Source organism: Malaclemys terrapin, chromosome 2 (genome assembly GCF_027887155.1).
Source record: "Malaclemys terrapin pileata isolate rMalTer1 chromosome 2, rMalTer1.hap1, whole genome shotgun sequence".
Taxonomy (NCBI): domain Eukaryota; kingdom Metazoa; phylum Chordata; order Testudines; family Emydidae; genus Malaclemys; species Malaclemys terrapin.
Genome location: NC_071506.1, coordinates 184,585,298 through 184,602,474, shown reverse-complemented (window position 1 = coordinate 184,602,474; position 17,177 = coordinate 184,585,298). Strand labels below are relative to the sequence as shown.

General features: G+C 42.3%; 1 protein-coding gene across 7 annotated transcripts in view; it reads left to right on the top strand.

The window, feature by feature from the left end:
- The window catches only part of IKZF1 (IKAROS family zinc finger 1), a 96,008-nt gene that overhangs the window by 58,315 nt on the left and 20,516 nt on the right, over positions 1–17,177 (top strand). For 3 of the 7 annotated variants that reach the window (XM_054016708.1, XM_054016703.1, XM_054016702.1), the window contains exon 4: positions 10,212–10,472. The exons of 3 other annotated variants lie outside the window; for them this stretch is intronic. In XM_054016708.1, coding sequence (XP_053872683.1) covers positions 10,212–10,472 — 261 coding nt within the window. Of the gene's footprint in view, positions 1–7,811; positions 7,872–10,211; positions 10,473–17,177 lie in introns of all 7 variants that reach the window. One more of the 7 variants, XM_054016709.1, reaches the window with a different exon arrangement.

Below are 17,177 nucleotides of genomic sequence, written 5' to 3'. Positions count from 1 at the left end.
GGCTGTTGTTGCTTTTAGGGGGTTTGGGGGCTTTTTAAAAAAATAGTTCTTTTATCCATGCGAATAGTGTATTTTAAAGTCCAAATTTTTAGCCAACCGTAAATGGCATCTAGTTTTTTTTATTATTTCCCACATGCAGTGCTTAATTTGTGCCAGGGTTTGCCTAGGCTGAGCCCCGTCACCTCTAAACTTGGCAGTTCATAGCCCTGGCACCTCTGGGCTTGCTACATCAGTTATAAAAGTAAAAAAATTGCTTGAGCCCTGGCACCTCGTTTATCAAAAATTAAGCACTCTACACATGTAAGTATCACATATGCATGTGCCAGTTGGTACTTGTACATGCAAGTGCAATAACTGCACGTGCAAAATCACAGGTCACTTTTAAAACAATTTGGCCTCATCTCCTTTTTTCTGGAGTTCAAGAACCAGTCAGTTTGGATAAGTCCAGCACGGCCATATTGTGTCCCTCAAACTGGTAACCTGGACCAATCCCATTAAAAAAAAGGATGCAGATAAGCAAACTCACAAATTTCTTTACTTTCTCCTTGAAGTGAGTGACTGAAGCTATTATTAATTATTGTTATTAACCTCATTATTATCATTATTAACTTCTGCCCAGACCTTTTTAAAGATATTTCACAGCCCCATGGAGAAAGCTTTAAAAAGGCATGGGGGTGATGGGAGGGGCAAGAGTTATTAATAAAAAAGTCAAACTAGAGAATAAACTTAATTCATTATTTTACAAGCCAGCCCATGAATTTTGTATCTTTGAAAATCATTCTGTGGACAAACACCTCCCCTGTATGTCTTGAAGTTCTGTGAATTGTTTCCTCCCTTTGGCCTTTAATACCAAGGATATTTCTGAGGCATTCACAAACCCAGCTGCTTCTTCCCCACCTGTAGCACTACTCCTCTTTGGGTATGTCTACACTACCCGCCGGATCTGCAGGCAGCGATCGATCCAGCTGGAGGTCGATTTATCTCGTCTAGTCTAGACACGATAAATCGACCCCTGAGCACTCTCCCATCGACTCCTGTACTCCACAGCTGCCAGAGGCGCAGGCGGAGTCGACGAGGGAGCGGCAGCAGCTGACTCACTGAGGTGAAGACACCATGGTAAGTCGATCTAAGTACGTCGACTTCAGCTACGTTATTAACTTAGCTGAAGTTGCGTAACTTAGATCGACACTCCCCCACCCCCCAGTGCAGACCAGGCCTTTGTGACAGCAAAACTGTTTCCACGGCAACTCGTTGTGATGTCACAAACTAAGGGATTGTGACTTCAGGTGCATAATTAGCATCACAATCTGAGTCAAAAACCCTCCCCACTTAAAAAACAAAACAAAACAAAACCCACCACATCTGATTTTATTTGAAAGTCTTTATATAATAAAATAACGTGAATTACTGAAAATATTATATTTAGGCAGATTTTTACCAGGGTAAATGAGAGCAAAGTCTCGCTCCATGTGTTGTCTCAAAGCTTGGATTGGTTTTCTTGTTTATTTTTTAAATAATAAATAATAATCTGTTCCTGTCTTCTTCAGCAGTATGGTCTGTAATTTGCTAGCAAGGATGGTATTAAAGATTTTATTCTCTTCAGCACAACATTTTAAATCCAGTATTCAAATCAATTGGCTCTTGTTGCAGCTTTATCCGTCCACCGCTTGAACAATTATAGTATCCTTCATGCAAAAATCTTGCTGTACTGTAAATTAAAACATGGATTGATAGAAGCAGAATACTTCCAACTTCCCTTAAAATATCAAATTAAAACAAAACTTCCACACAGAAAAAATAACCTAAACACTCAAAAGGACCTTTCCTTTGCTATTGACTTCTAGGACCCTGTGAGTTGGGAGGGTCTCAGAATCTGGGCTGCAGCGTGAGCCCAGACATCTACACCGCAATTAAACAGCGCCTGATCCCGAGCCCCGCGAGCTTGAGTCAGCTGGCACAGGCCAGCTGCAGGGTTTTAACTGCAGTGTAAAAATACCCTTATGTATCATAAGATGAAGATTCCCTAGTGGGATTTTCAAAAAGTGCCTAAGCAAGGTAAGCCCTTAAGTCCCATTCAAATCAGTGTGCCTTAGGCACCTAACTTGCTTAGGCACTTTTGAGTATCTCACTAGGCATCTATTTGCATCTTTAGGCACTTAAATGCCATTGCAAATCTAGCTCTGCAGTCATAAACTCCTTGGAATATCAACTAAAGAGAATAAGGGCAAAATTTTCAAAAGCACTTAAGTGATTCAGGAGGCTTAGTCCCATTTTCAAAAGTGACTTCAATACTTAGGGCCAGATTTTCAAATCTATTTAGGCACTTCAAGATGCAGCTAGTTGCCTAATTCCCATTGAATAATTCCCACCTAACTCTCCTAAATAGTTTTGAAAAAATGGCCTGTAAGACCCTTTGACTTTCAATGAGTCTTAGGCTCCTAGACCCCTAAGTCACATAGGGGCTCTTGAAAATTTTGCCTTGTGTCTTTAGGCTAGAGTCAAGCCATTCTGATGCACAGACTCCCAGGGAAAGGAAGCATATAAAAAGGCAGTTCCTTCTCCCAGCAAAAAAATGTAGCTTTCTTTATATGTGGGTTTCATAAAGGGACTTCAGAGCTAGACTGGAAACTATAATCCAGCGTGTGGTAAAACAGACATTTACTGGATTGAGACAGTCATAGTAGATAAACAGCAGGATTTACTGTTTCACCAGAAGTCAGTTAAGTTCTCTGAGAAATGGCCCGTTGATCTTGCCTGACTATATTTCAGCAAATTGCTCAGTAAGAACTCTTTTTGCCTCAGATTTCCACCTATTAAATTATACTGCATCCCATAAACACAGAGTCAAGATTTCTGAGTCGATTCCTTACAACAAGCAGCTGCACAGTAAGGATGCTTTGAACTGAGGCACTGTGTCTGCTGGGATTCTGCAGCTTCATGGCTTGTGGCTTGGGAGAGGGAAAAGGAGGAGAGAAGAAAACAAAAGAGGAGAGTGTGGGTGTTTCCTTTCCCTTCCTGTGACAAAATCCTGAACACCCTGAACTCAACTGCCAAATCCTCTATCACCCATTAAGAGCCTCCTGTTTCCCAAGCAGCCCACTGTGGTCTCTCTCCCCCTTCTTCCCAGCTGTCAAATCTTCATTCATGACAATACCCCTCATTTCTCACTCCATGTTGACCAGCTCCTCCCAGGGGATCATGGGGTGGTTAGGCACATGAATACCTTTGAGGATCTGGGCCCAAATCCTCTTCTCAAGAGGCCAAAAATAACCAAACCTCTCCACCAGCCTTCCCCATAACAATATGAAATGGTCTCTGTGTAGCAAAAGCCCTGATTTCCTCCTCCAAACCAACAAGAATCCTGAACAGCATTACATACACACTCTTTCTCTCTCTCTCTCTCTCTCTCTCTCTCTCTCTCTCACACACATACACACACACACAGAGAGAGAGAGAAACAGAGTTGGCTCCAGGGTTTTGGCCGCCCCAAGCGGCCAAAACCAAAAAAAAAAAAAAAAAGCCGCGATCGCGATCTGCGGCGGCAATTCGGCGGGAGGTCCTTCACTCCCAGGCGGAGTGAGGGACCGTCCACCAAATTGCCACCGAATACCTGGACCTGCTGCCCCTCTCCGGAGCAGCCGCCCCAATCACCTGCTTGAGAAGCTGGTGCCTGCAGCCGGCCCTGCAGAGAAATACAAATCTGATGTCTATCATCTGCAAATCCCTCTGTCTTCCCTTAATACTTGCTATGCTGTAGTTACATATTGCTCATGCCAAGGCCCCTGTGCACTGCACAGAAAGCTTGGCCTGTAACTTCTTCCACTAGCTTCTTGGATTTCTGCTGCACTCTGGTGCAGCAGACTGGTAATCTTGCAACAGCATTGTTTCAGTTTAAAAATTGAGGTTTTGTTGAAACACTTGTGAAAAGTAATAGAATAATAATTACGTTAGCCCTGCTCATATATTTTGATATTAAATGCAATTTGCTCTCTGTCCTTATATCTGCAGTTTCCAATGTGGTGCAGGTTGATATTACCTACTTGTATTGTGGAAATAGTCGGGGAGATAGGAAGATGAAGGATTTGGTACGTGGTTAGAAGACAGGCGCTTTGGACATGGGAGGAACCATGAGAGGAAGCTGGGGATTGTGGGAGACATACATTAGATAGATGGTTCTTTTAAAATCTGCAAGAGCCTCTTTTACCTTTCAGTTGCCTTTCCTGCAATTGTCTTTTGGCATTTATCACATCATTCTTGGGGGACTTGGTAGTTCAGTCACATTGGTGCAATATATGCATTCATCACAGTGAAAGTGGATTCTGATTTAACCTCCTATGTATCTGGAGCTTAATTCACCACCACATTAGTCCAGTGTTTTGCTGGTGTAATTCAATGGCATTACATCAGCATAAAAATGAGGTATCACAGTGATGAATCAGGCCCAACCTGTATAGGAGCTTAAAAGGTCATCTCTAACCAAATTTAAGCATATTAATTAAAAGAATAATAGCTTGACTGGGTTAAAAGGGCTAGGTTTTCATAATAATAACAGATCATATAGTGTGCATGGGTTAGGTTATCTGTACAATACTGGGCAATTTCATGTTTTGTTGTCTGGAAAACACAAAGTATCAAATATTTATTGTTGCATCAATAAATCTGAAATACAAATCCTGCTCCCTGAGAGACTTGTCACATCATCTGAGCACTAGAAATACCTCCATAGAAGGGAAGCAGATCATACAAGTCTCATCTTCCAACAGAAACAGAAAATGATGATATTTAATCCAATCCAAGTATAAAGCTTCAGACAAAACTTTAAAAACTGACGCCATGCTACTGATCACAATTAAAAAAATCTGCTTTAATACACCTCTACCCCAGTATAATGCTGTCCTCAAGAGCCAAAAAATCTTACTGCGTTATAGGTGAAACCGAGTTATATCGAACTTGCTTTGATCCACCAGAGTGCGCAGCCCCGCCGCCCGCCCGCCCCCCCCCCCCCCCCCCCCCAGAGCGCTGCTTTACCGCCTTAAGTCCAAATTCGTGTTCTATCGGGTCGTGTTCTATCGGGGTAGAGTTGTACATTTAAACCAATTTCCTTTTCCTCCTCCCACCATGTTAAACACTCTCCCATTTCCACTTGTTTTATTCCCCATTCCTGCTCTAACACATCCAGGCTCCTGTTGAATACATTGATGCTCTATACCTCCATGGCTATTTTCAGTAATTAAAGTACTCTGAAAAGTTACTCTATAAAAATGTGCTCCATTTACTTGTGCAGAGATCTATTTTCCTAACAGCCAGACCTGTACATTCCCTCTGAGATGTTAGAGACAAGCTGGGTTCTTTCCTTCTCTCACATCTTCCCCAGTAATAAAAGTTCTGCAAGTCAAATTAGGCCCTCAGGAACACTGGCCTGTGCAACTCTATTATAATAAATGGGGCTGCATAGGTGCAGCTGATTGGAATTAGGCCTTGTCTTTGTTGGATTTTTTAGCCACCAGTGTAGCTAAACCAAAGCAGGTGCACCACTACAAAAGCCATAGTAGAAGCATTGCATTGGTTTATACTGTTATCTGTCCCCGTGCAGCTCACCTCAGGTTGCCACAATTCAGTACAATATGTCTGCACTAGGTATATGCATCAGTGCAGCTACACTAGACTGTTGAGCTACACTGGTGGTGAAAAACCCATGTAGACAAGGCCTCAATAAAAAAAAAAAAATCATGATGATGATGATGTGCAAGAAGGAATAGAATCCAGCACCCTCTCTTTCCACTGTGAGCTTGTCTACGTGGTGTATAGTGTGCCCCAACAGCAGGGTAAATTCTAATGTGCACCAGCATGTCTGTGCATTAACTGGCCTTTTGAGCATTGAATGACCTGTGTGGGCCCTGCTGGGGCATAGTAAAAGCTCCCTTGTGCACGTTAATATAGTTCCATTTCAAACAGAACTATATTAATGCACACTAGGGAACTTTTCATGCTCATTAGCAGGGTCCCCACAGGCCAGTTAGTGCACGACATGCAGGTGTGCACTAGAACTTATACACCTCTGTTGCAGACTAATGCACCATGTAGACAAACCCTTAGTTAACTCTGCAGGGTTAACAGAAGAGAAAAAGGCAAAAAAACACTAATTTTTGTCACTAAAGTAAATAGAGATGATTGAATACAAACAAGGGACAGTTCTCTGGAATGGAAAAAACTGTTGGATCATGCCTCTATAATGCAGTTCTCTTGAAGACAAAGGCAGAGACTTGCAAAGAGGCTCAGGCAGTTGCATGTCCATCTCCTCTTGCCTTTCAATGACTTTCCCTTGAAAATTCTAATCAAAGTTCCTGTTGGCTTCAGTGGGAATTTTACCTGCACTAGACCTGCAGAAACTGGTGCTATCAAGGAAAGAAAAATTCAGAGAAGTCTTGAGGTTTCACAAAACATCAGAGAACTTATGGAACTCTGGAAAAACAGCATTTTTCAAAGGGAAATTACTGCACATGTACATGAGGATTCTCCTTCTAGCTATCATTCTGCTGTCCTTCTTTTATATTGTGTTTTTTCTGTGCTATGTCTGTGGTGATAGTTCTGCCTCTCTTTTGGGTAAGCAATGTCTAGGGTTACCATATTTCAGCAAGCAAAAAAGAGGACGGGAGGAGCCCCGCCCTAGCCCCGCCCCTGCCCCTCCCACTTCCCGCCCCCCCAGAACCCCCAACCCTCCCCCCGTTCCTTGTCCCCTGACTGCCCCCTCCTGGGACCCCTGCCCCTAACTGCCCCCCAGGACTCCACTCCCTATCTAAGCCTCCCTGCCTCTTGTCCCCTGACTGCCCCAACCCTTATCCACACCCCCACCCCCAGACAGACCCCTGGGACTCCCACGCCCCATCCAACCACTCCCCACCCCCTGACAGCCCCCCCCCCAGAACTCCCAACCCATCTAAACCCCTCTGCTCCCTGTCCCCTGACTGCTCCAATCCCTCTCCGCACTCCTGCCCCCTGACAGCCCCCCCGAGAACTCCCAACCCATCTAAACCCCTCTGCTCCCTGTCCCCTGACTGCTCCGATCCCTCTCCCCACTCCTGCCCCCTGACAGCCCCCCCCCAGAACTCCCAGCTCCCCACCCCCCCGCTCCTTGTCCCCTGACTGCCCCCTCCTGGGACTCCTGCTCCTAACTGCCCTCCAGAACCCCACCCCCTACCTAAGACTCCCTGTTCCTTGTCCCCTAACTGCCCCCTCCTAAGACCCCCCCCAAATGCCCCCCAGGACCCTACCCCCTACCTGTACCCTGACTGCCCAAAACTTTCTCCACTCCCCCCAAAAAGCCCCCCCCCCCGTTTCTTGACTGCCCCCTCCAGAACCTCCCTGGCCCCCTTACCCTGCTGCTCAGAACAGGGTGTTGGGCTCTGTGCCAGCCGAGCCGGACACATGGCTGCGCTCCCCAGCACAACAAAACCCGGTCCCTGGCCCTGCACAGTGCTGCTGGACCGGGCTGCAGGGGAGAGCTGCTGGCTCAGAATGCAGGGCGGATCCGGCTCCTCTACAGCTGCTCCAGAGTCCAGCCCGGGACTTTCCTGCAGCCCTCCCAGCTGCTCGCTCTGCTCTGCCGGGGGAGGGGGGGAATCCCGGACATTTTGAGTGTTTTACAAATTCCCCCCGGACGCTATTTTTAGAACAAAAAGGAGGACATGTCCGGGTAAATCCGGACGAATGGTAACCCTAGCAATGTCTTTTGTAGCAATAATATCATCTTCTTTGACTTTTACTGCTAGCAGTACTACAACCCAGCATTCTGTTTGCCTTCTTTGTTGCAGCTACATATGGGGCTGAAGGCTTTAGAGATTTTCACGCAATAATTCCCAAATCTTTTTCCCGTAAGTATACAGTGTGCTCTCAATTCACTGAAGGGCATGTCCATCTAGCACTTTTATTTTTTCTGTCACTTCAGTGCTCACTAATTTACATTTGTCTGCATTTAATTACATATACCGTGTAAGGACTTAAAGAGTCTAATCCTTTTTGTATCCCCACATTAAGTTTTTGTCTTAGTAGATACAAATGTTTTAAAAGTCACATTTGGCTGGATCTACTAATACAGAAGAATTTGTAATTTTTGATAAATAAGACTAACTTTGTTCAATAATTTATTTGTACAAGCAAGAGAAAAAGGCTGATGCAAGATTGGCTGAAAACAGTCATGTGACAAGACAGTACATTTCTATTAACCAACTGGGTCACATTTACAAATGAGTGCTTCCTGACTGCCACTGAGTTTAGAGAAAACTACTGATCACTTCTGAGCCAGTCATGTAGTATATAAACATGTTGTGTTTTTTAAATTGCTAAGAGGTGAGTGGTATTTTTTTCTGGACCTCTGAATTTTTCTCCTCGTTAAGAGGAAAGCTGGAGAGGAAATGTGTGCACTTGTCCCAGACTTAGGTTGCATATACAATAGAAATGCTTTATCTTAAAAACACATTAAAATATCTAGATTGACCCTATAGACCTATAAAAGATGTACAACCCACCAGTGCTAAAACTAAACTCCTTTGTCCTCAACTGTTATCCTGTAGCAATACATATATTGGGCCAAATTCTACCATCAATTACATCTGTGCAATCCCACTGGAATCGTTTTATTTCAGTGCAATTGTTGGGTGTAACAGAGATCAGAGTTTGATGAACTGATTTCATATTTAGAAGAACATCAAGATTCACTTATTGACCTTGGCTTAATATATGTCATTGTTGCATCATCTTTTATGTCTCTTGTCGATATGAAATCATTGTTATTACAATGGAAGACAATCCTGGTTCTGGATTGGGTGAAAATAGGTATGCGCTCAGTCAATCATTTACATTTTTTCATTGCTTTAATTTTGCTGATAAAAATAAAAGTTTTTGGAAAAAAACCTCAATTGTAACAATCATTTTCAATTTAAGAAAGGGCTGTTTTTCAACAACAAATAAAATTCATTTGAAAAATTTTGACCAGCTGTAGTATCAAGGAAAAAGATGAAAAGGTTATTAGTCCACATTCAACATAATACAACCTCTGTGCATGGGTAAAGAGTGAATAATGGAGCTATCATAATTGACTACAGGCCTCCCCCGTCCTTACTTAATTCTCAGAGGTTTCAGGTCTTTGCTGTGTTCACATAAGATAACAGTCACCTATGCAGCATCTGCCAAAGGCAGTTATCATACACAAAAATGTTACCTGTAGTTTATTCATATAAACAAGAGAAAAATTATGTTATGTAATTCAAACAGTAGTACCTTTTTTACCCTTATTACCTGAATAATTACACAGTTTCACATGCATTAAAGAAGGGACATAAGATAAACAGGAAGAAGCAGATTTTCTGACGCAGTTCTTTTAAAGGTTTATAATGCCAACCCATTCTCTCATCCACTCAGCCTGCATGGAGAATACAAAGACTATGTTTTAGTATGGGACCACTCCATTCAGCCACCAGTTCCTGTATCTAGTCTAAACCATTCCCCCATATTCTCCTGCTGACTTGGCCCCCTTCTCACCACTTGTCCTTGGTTCTAGAGACCTTCTCCTATCACCCAGTAGCATTCAGCCATGCTGTCCCAAGTGCATGAGTCCTACTCCTTTTACTTCAACCACAGTTTCAGTCCCAGAGGCCTCAGCCTGTTCCTTCTCAGTCCTTGGTTTCTTCATCTGTGCCTGAGTCCTCTTCTTTCCCACTGCCATGCTGTCTCCTTCCATAGTGACAAATAATCAATCAGTATGTGGATTCAAGATAAGTGCAATCCTCAATCTCTTCCTATTCGCAGAAGAAGAGGTGTCTTGGTAAGGCTATTGCTGGAGAGTGGCAAATGTATTTTTTAATGGCACCCATTGTCTTTGATGGGTACTTATTTTCACCATTTGGTGTCCAAACAATATGGATTCGTAATTACTGTCCTTCCAGTTCATTTGGATTGATGATGCAGATATTACAGCTGCAGAAATCAGAAAGACTTAATCATCTTGTGTTTGGTTACTGGTATCCATTACCCATTATTCCATATGTCACAGAACTCACCACGTTGCACATAAAAATGTCTCCATATCACTGGTTTCTGTGCGTAGGTATATTGTACATTCTGTTTCGAAGTTTTCTCCTTTGATTTGATTGTTTCTTTGCCACTGTGTTTATTTTGTAACAAAACTGAGTGGCATCCTGTATTGTTTTTTTCAGCCAGTAATATTAAAATAGAGACTCAGAGTGATGAAGAGAATGGGCGTGCCTGTGAAATGAATGGGGAAGAATGTGCGGAGGATTTACGAATGCTTGATGCCTCTGGAGAGAAAATGAATGGCTCACACAATGGCCCAGGCAGCAAAGCTATGTCAGGAGTTGGAGGCATTCGACTTCCTAACGGAAAGCTAAAATGTGATATCTGTGGGATAATTTGCATCGGTCCCAATGTGCTCATGGTTCACAAAAGAAGCCACACTGGTAAGGCCTGGCATAGTTTTTCCTTTAGGGCCAAGAAATGGCCACATAAATAGGAAAAGACTTATTTTATGAGTGTTGGGAGCATGTTCCCTTTTGTATGTCAATGCAGCTTCCTTAAGCGTTTGAAACTGTGTTACTGAGCCATTCCATTCTGAATTCGAAATGAAGCAAGATTCCTCCTACAGTCAATTGACTCCATCCCAGAAAGTCTGAAATTGAAAAGGAACCCATGGTTTAAGGGTTCAGCACTAATATATGCTGACTATCATATAACTCAGTGGTTCTCAATTATGGGTCCGGGGCCCGCAGGGAGGCCGCGAGCAGGTTTCAAGGGGTCTGCCAAGCAGGGCCAGCATTACTCTTGCTGGAGCCCAGGGCAGAAACTCAAAACCCCATGGCATGGTGTTGAAGCCAAAGCCTGAGCAACTTAGCTTTGCGGGGTCCCCTATGGTGTAGCACCTCAGGCAGTTGCCCTGTTTGCTGCCTCCTAATGCTGGCCCTGGCTTTTGTATGCAGAAAAACAGTTGTTGTGGCACAGATGGGCCATGGAGTTTTTATAGCATGTTGGGGGAGGGGCTCAGAAAGAAAAAGGTTGAGAACCCCTGGTATAACTGATATGAGAGATACATAACAATTTCACTTATCTTTCACTTACAAAGATCGATTCCAAAGGCATCCCTAAACTAACTTGATGTGGTTCTTTTTTTTTTTTTTGGGGGGGGGGGGGGGGAAATGTAGGTAAAATTACAAGAAAATGTTCTGAATTGTTTTGCGCTGTTAAGTGAACACCGTTCTATTTCCAACATTGCAAGAAGATCATGCTATTAAAATGATCAGTGCCACAAATTAAGTAAATTAAAAGTCTAAGAATCTTTTTTCACAATTTATAGTAAGGTCTGAAAGCAACCAGAATTGATTTCATGGCAGATGCTTTACAAAATAAAAGCCTATTATAATGATCATCAGTGAGAATTGACTCTGAAGGAGTTTCAGTAGGACTTCAGAGAGACATGGAACGAAGTTGTTTTTTCACAAATGGTAGCTTTTCATTATCACAATGCTGTAGACCTTCTACCTGGGTTCTCTTGTTCTAAAGAGCCTCAAAGAGCATAAGAACTAATGATCATAACACCACACAGTAAATCTAAGGGCACGATCCTGCCACTGACTGTGCCTGGGGACAGTTCACTTTGAACTCAGTGCAGCTTGACACAGGCAGGGGGATGAGCTATATGTAGTCAGTTGCAGGATCTGAGCCTAAAATTGTAGCCCAGTTTGTTGGATATCAAGAGGAATTCAGCCCTAGAGTTTCCAATTGTTGTTATCTTGATAAATTATGCTGCTTAAAAGAAGGGATGTGACAATTGTGCATAAATACTTGAAGAGGGGAAGCAGTTATTTCAGATGGGTAAGAATGATGTAACCAACAGTAGTAGCCTGTGTTTAGATCGTGGTACTAGTAAAACTAATTAGCCAATGGAATTGTTTACCAAGAAAATTGTGGAAACAACTTCCCTAGAGCTATTTTGGAACAGGCTAAATAAAATGCTTATGGGTTTAATGTAGAGAACAATAATGCACTAACTGGGGAGTATGCATGAAATGACCCAGAACAACCTTTCCAACTCTAGTGTTTATCATTTTAAATGCAACTGCCCAAGCTAAAGTAGGGAACTGTACTCTAGAGTAGCACTGAGTGCTGATAAGAAATGATCATGGTGATGTTTAGAAATGTTGTAACACTTACCTATTTCAAAACACGGTGTGATTAAATTAGACACATTATAGCCTTCTCTACGGGAAAAGCAGATGTTTTGTATCTTTATTGGAAAAGCAATGAAAAATTATTGAAAGTGTGATACTGCAGTGTACTTCATAGCGGTAGTAAAGGGTTCGGTGTGGTTTTTTTTTTTTTCTTTTATTGAATGTTAAAAGGTAGTTATTTAAAAATTAATAAAATGCCCACAAGAGTTCTTTTGACAGACCCATTTGGCCCAACATATAATGGTATAAAAAAGCTAGTGTTGCATGAATTGAAACAGAATGTTGTGACTTACTGTGGAATTTGAAGACAGAAGAACATTCTATTGTTTTGCCAGATAGTTATTTTTATGAAATATAATATGCAAGTAGCTCTGTTTTTTGGTGAGCCCGAGGCTTCTGACTATAGTATAAAGCTACTTGCATTGTGAAGCTAATTCATCATTTGCTAAAAGTATGATGCAGTGAATAGGTGGTGAGGGAGAGGAGATACTCACTGAAGTTTCTGAAGTGCAGGGCTGTTTACGGAGGTGATACTGATGGGAGTGATAAATAATCCACATGGGGGCATGTCTGGCCAAGATGAAGTTGCAGACACGGCTCTGCCTATCTCCATATACCAGATAGTGTCCAGCTAGCAGTGCTGGGTGGACTGTATGCCATACCTTTCAAAATGGAATAGCAAGGACTGCCTCTGAGCACTCCTCACTCTCAACCCCCCTGGAAGCATATCTGCTTTTGCCCAGCACATACACACTGAGCCCAAGTCTCCTCTGCCTTGCAGCTGGTGGAGTCATTTACTTCTATGCAGAGTGAGTGTAAAATGTTACTAAGCTAGACTGGCAACTTTGCACTCACTTTGGCACAGGTGTAAATGGATACACAATGCGCAAGGCAATGCAGCTTTAGGCCCAAGACCTCCGAGAACTCCCAGTGGAGTGTTGCTCCTCTGCACAGTACACCACCACCTATAGGATTCTTAATTTGACCCCCAGTTTGCAAGTAAAGTATGCAACATGCAGAATGGTGCGGAAAATACCACGCATGCTTTAATGCACTCGGTAGAACCTACATCTTTTTTTATTTTTAATAAAACTAAAAGTTCGGAAGTTAGGTTCCTTAATTGTCTTGCTAGCCTGTCAGATAAAGTCATTGCTTTGAACAAGGTCTGATGCTGAACTCCTTTTGCAAGTAAATCTGCTGAAGTCCATTGGAGGTCACCTTGTGCAGGGATTGGAGAAAGAGTTCAGGATCAGGCCCAGCCATTCTAAATTAAAGGGATGTCATAGGGAAATAGTAGTAACCATTTTCCTTTTCAGGTCTGCTGTGAAAATTAAAGTGGAAATGGGATACACTATTAAAGACATTTAACTGACTATGCTGAAGCCCATTTCAATATGTGCCTGATGAGGGAATAAGCCTTGCAAATGAATTACTTTGCTGTTAATTCATGTAAAACCTGCATATACAGTGAAGTGCTCTTAAATAAATATTTGATAAATGAATAAAACTCTGGCACACTAAAATGCCAAAATATAATGACTGCCTGACCTGATAAGACATAATTACATTTAATGAAAACACCTGCCAAGTGTAGATATGCAGAATAGCACCTGATATGTTCTGCCCACTCCTGTCTGCAAGTAGCTATAAAATCCCGACTACTCACCAGTATTGTTACCAGCTTCTCCTTATTGTAGGCAAGGATTCCACTCATGACTATCTGACCCCCCATCTGTTAGCTGGTTGATGATATTCAGCCTATTGTTCCTTTCATGTTAAAATTTTAGGAAAGCACTTTTAAAATGAAAAACTCATACTTGCTGATTTTGAGACCCCTGCGCATGGGCTCATGCTTAACTTGCCATACTGGTCTGTGCTATTTTGGAGTCCCTTAGCCAAAGTCACTGTTGGTCTTGTATTTGATCACTGTCTCCCTAGCTAGGTGTCAGAAGCACACAGCCATCACCATATCTGATGCCCCCTGCTATTGATCATTTAAAGGGTTCATACACATTCTCCAGTAAGAAGGTAGGGTGGCATGGTGCATTAAGGCACTAGACTTTCACCTGTCAAGACCTGAGTCTAAAATCCTAGCTAAAGTCGCAAATGGGGAGGGCTCTGGCCATCTCAACATAGTCCTCATTTTTCTAGCTCCTGAAAACAACATATATGGCTTGATCTTGAAAGTTGCTTGAGCATCCGCAACTCTCATTGAAGCCAAAAGGAACTGCAGGTATTCCACACCTTTCAGGATTCTCCCCATAATAGCATGTGATTGGCAAAATGTCCTGGCTAGGATTGTTGCAGGTCAGATTGAAATGATGTGAGGGACCTGTGTAAGGAAGAAAGCCTGGCACCTATCTATACAGTAGCTGGTTTGTGCCAGTGGTTAGAGCAGTGGTTTTCAACCTGTGGTCCACAGATCCCAGAGGGGCCACAGACTATGTCTAAGGGGTCCGCAAAATGGTTGTTACCATACAACAGTGGTTTTCAACCTGGGGTCCATGGACCCTGGGGGTCCACCGACTGTCTAAGATTTCCAAAAGAGTCTGCACCTCCATTTGAAAATCGTTAGGGGTCCGCAAATGAAAAAAGATTGAAAACCACTGAGATAGAGGATAGCACTGAGAGTGTGTATGTGGGTGCACCTGCAATAAGAAACCTTTTATTAGGGATGAAAAACTTGCAAGTAAGGAGGAGATGATAAACTTTTCTCAGGGGGGAATAGAACGAGGAATACTTGTGGCACCTTAGAGACTAACAAATTTATTTGGGCATAAGCTTTTTTAGCCCACGAAAGCTTATGCCCAAATAAATTTGTTAGTCTCTAAGGTGCCACAAGTACTCCTTGTTCTTTTTGCTGATATAGACTAACACGCTAGCACTCTGAAACCTGTCACGGGGGAATGAAACTAACGCTTAAGTGGGACGTAAATGGCACCTAGGCCTTGTTGGCCCTCTACTTGAGCTGAATTTTACCCTGGAAGAATAGTGCTGTGCAGAGCAGGAAATCAGAGAAGAGTTAAATCAGATTACTCAAGTAAACAGACAAATGTAACTTTCCGAGAACTGGTGTCTCTCTCTCTCATTCTATGGGAGATGTTCATAGCCAGTGATATCCCCAGATATATCCTAGACTGGCTTGCCATTCTTGTTGAAGGTTGTTTGGTCTGTTAGGCCCCATATTGAGTACATGCTTTTGCCACCCCATAGCTGTAGAGTGGGAAACTTGGGTTTTGGGAGAAAATACACCTGAATTAGTAGTCTTTTAGTGCAGATGTATTTTCAGTTATTGTAATATGGTGACTTGAGTATTGGTTCCCTAATATATGCTCCCAGTGTGAGTTATATAGTATTATAGAGTACACAGCATTTTCAGTTCAAATTCTCCAGCTGTCTGCCTTTCCTGCCCAATGCAAGGTTTCACCCTGTCATTATGAGATCTGTAGGTTGGAGACACTTTTCATTCTTACTCTGCATGCCTCTCCCTGTATGCTTTTATCGTCCTTATTTTCTCTTCTTTTGCTTCTCTGAGTAAAACTAATTGAAATGAATGGCAGAAAAGCCGCTTAGTAAGAATTAACTGTTTCCTCTGTGTTTGTGACTGTCAGTGAGAACCGGCTTCTCAGTCACTGTTTCACTCCATCCTAAAAAATATCTTACCTATGAACTGCTACAAAGATGTAGAGAACACAAACCAGAGGCAGACGCCAATAACCGCTCAGTTCTTTTGCAACACCTAGTGTAAATAGCTTCTTTTCAAGTAATCATATGGTACAACCCTGGAGGGATAGCTCCTCAGACTCAGTGGCGCTACACCATTTTACACCAGCTGAGAATCTGGCCCTTAAAGTTTCTTGGGCCCAGATCCTCAGTGGTAGTTAGGCATCTAACTCCCATTGAAATCAACGGGAGTTTAGATGCCTGAATACTTTTAAGGATCTGGGTTGTGATGAAGACAGGGACTCATTTCCTAAACTGGGAGATTCAGACCTACCAGAGGACTCTTGGTCAAATATTCCTTTTCACAAAATAGCCTCCCATTAGCCCATATTTGAATGTTAAGGGATGTGATCCTGATTATAGTGATCAGCCAAGCAAAGGATTCTCCATAGGTCAGATTGTGCTTCCCTTTTATCTGTTTGTTTCTGAGCTTTCTAACCATATTACTCAATAATGAGAATGGTTATAGCTTGTTTTTGTATGCGCACACGCACAAGCTAGTTGTTTCCAAATGTGCAAGATAACAAGAGATGTTCATATGGCCTGGGGGGAAAGGAAGCATTTACTGGTTTAACTTTTTTTAATCTTGTGTTGTTCTTTTGCATTAAAAAAGAAGATCAATTCTGATTTATCCCTAAAACATTAGCTGACATAATTATTTTAGTTTTCACTTAGGACAAACAGATGTCAGAAAATTAGTTTCAAAGACTGGTTTGACATCAGACTCAGGGACCATTTCTTACGGCAAACAGGAATGATGGAAGGAATTGCGGGGGATGATACACAGGATTTCTTTCTTATGTAAATTGTCCCATCTAATCCAACCATTTGGTGCAACTCAAAACACAGATCACATTTATCAGAGATTTAAAAAAATCACATACCTCCAAACTTCAAAGAGCAATACCAAAAACCAAACCAAAACAACAACAAAAAACAACACCAAAGCCATATTTGCATCTTTGTATGGTCAATCTGACTTGCTCCCTTGATAAAGTGTACCAATTTAGACAAATGACTGTGCTTCCTAAAGGGTTGGGTGTTTTTTTTTCCTGAAGTGGAGAAAAGCACATTAATATAACTCCTATGTTAATATCCTGCCTGAGGAGGGTCAGGACTTTTGTATGGAAGGTACAGGGTTTCCTTTACACTGTCTAAACTTCTCATTTTATTTTTTTCTCTCTCTTCTGTCTCTTTCCTGATTTGGCTGCTTAGGGA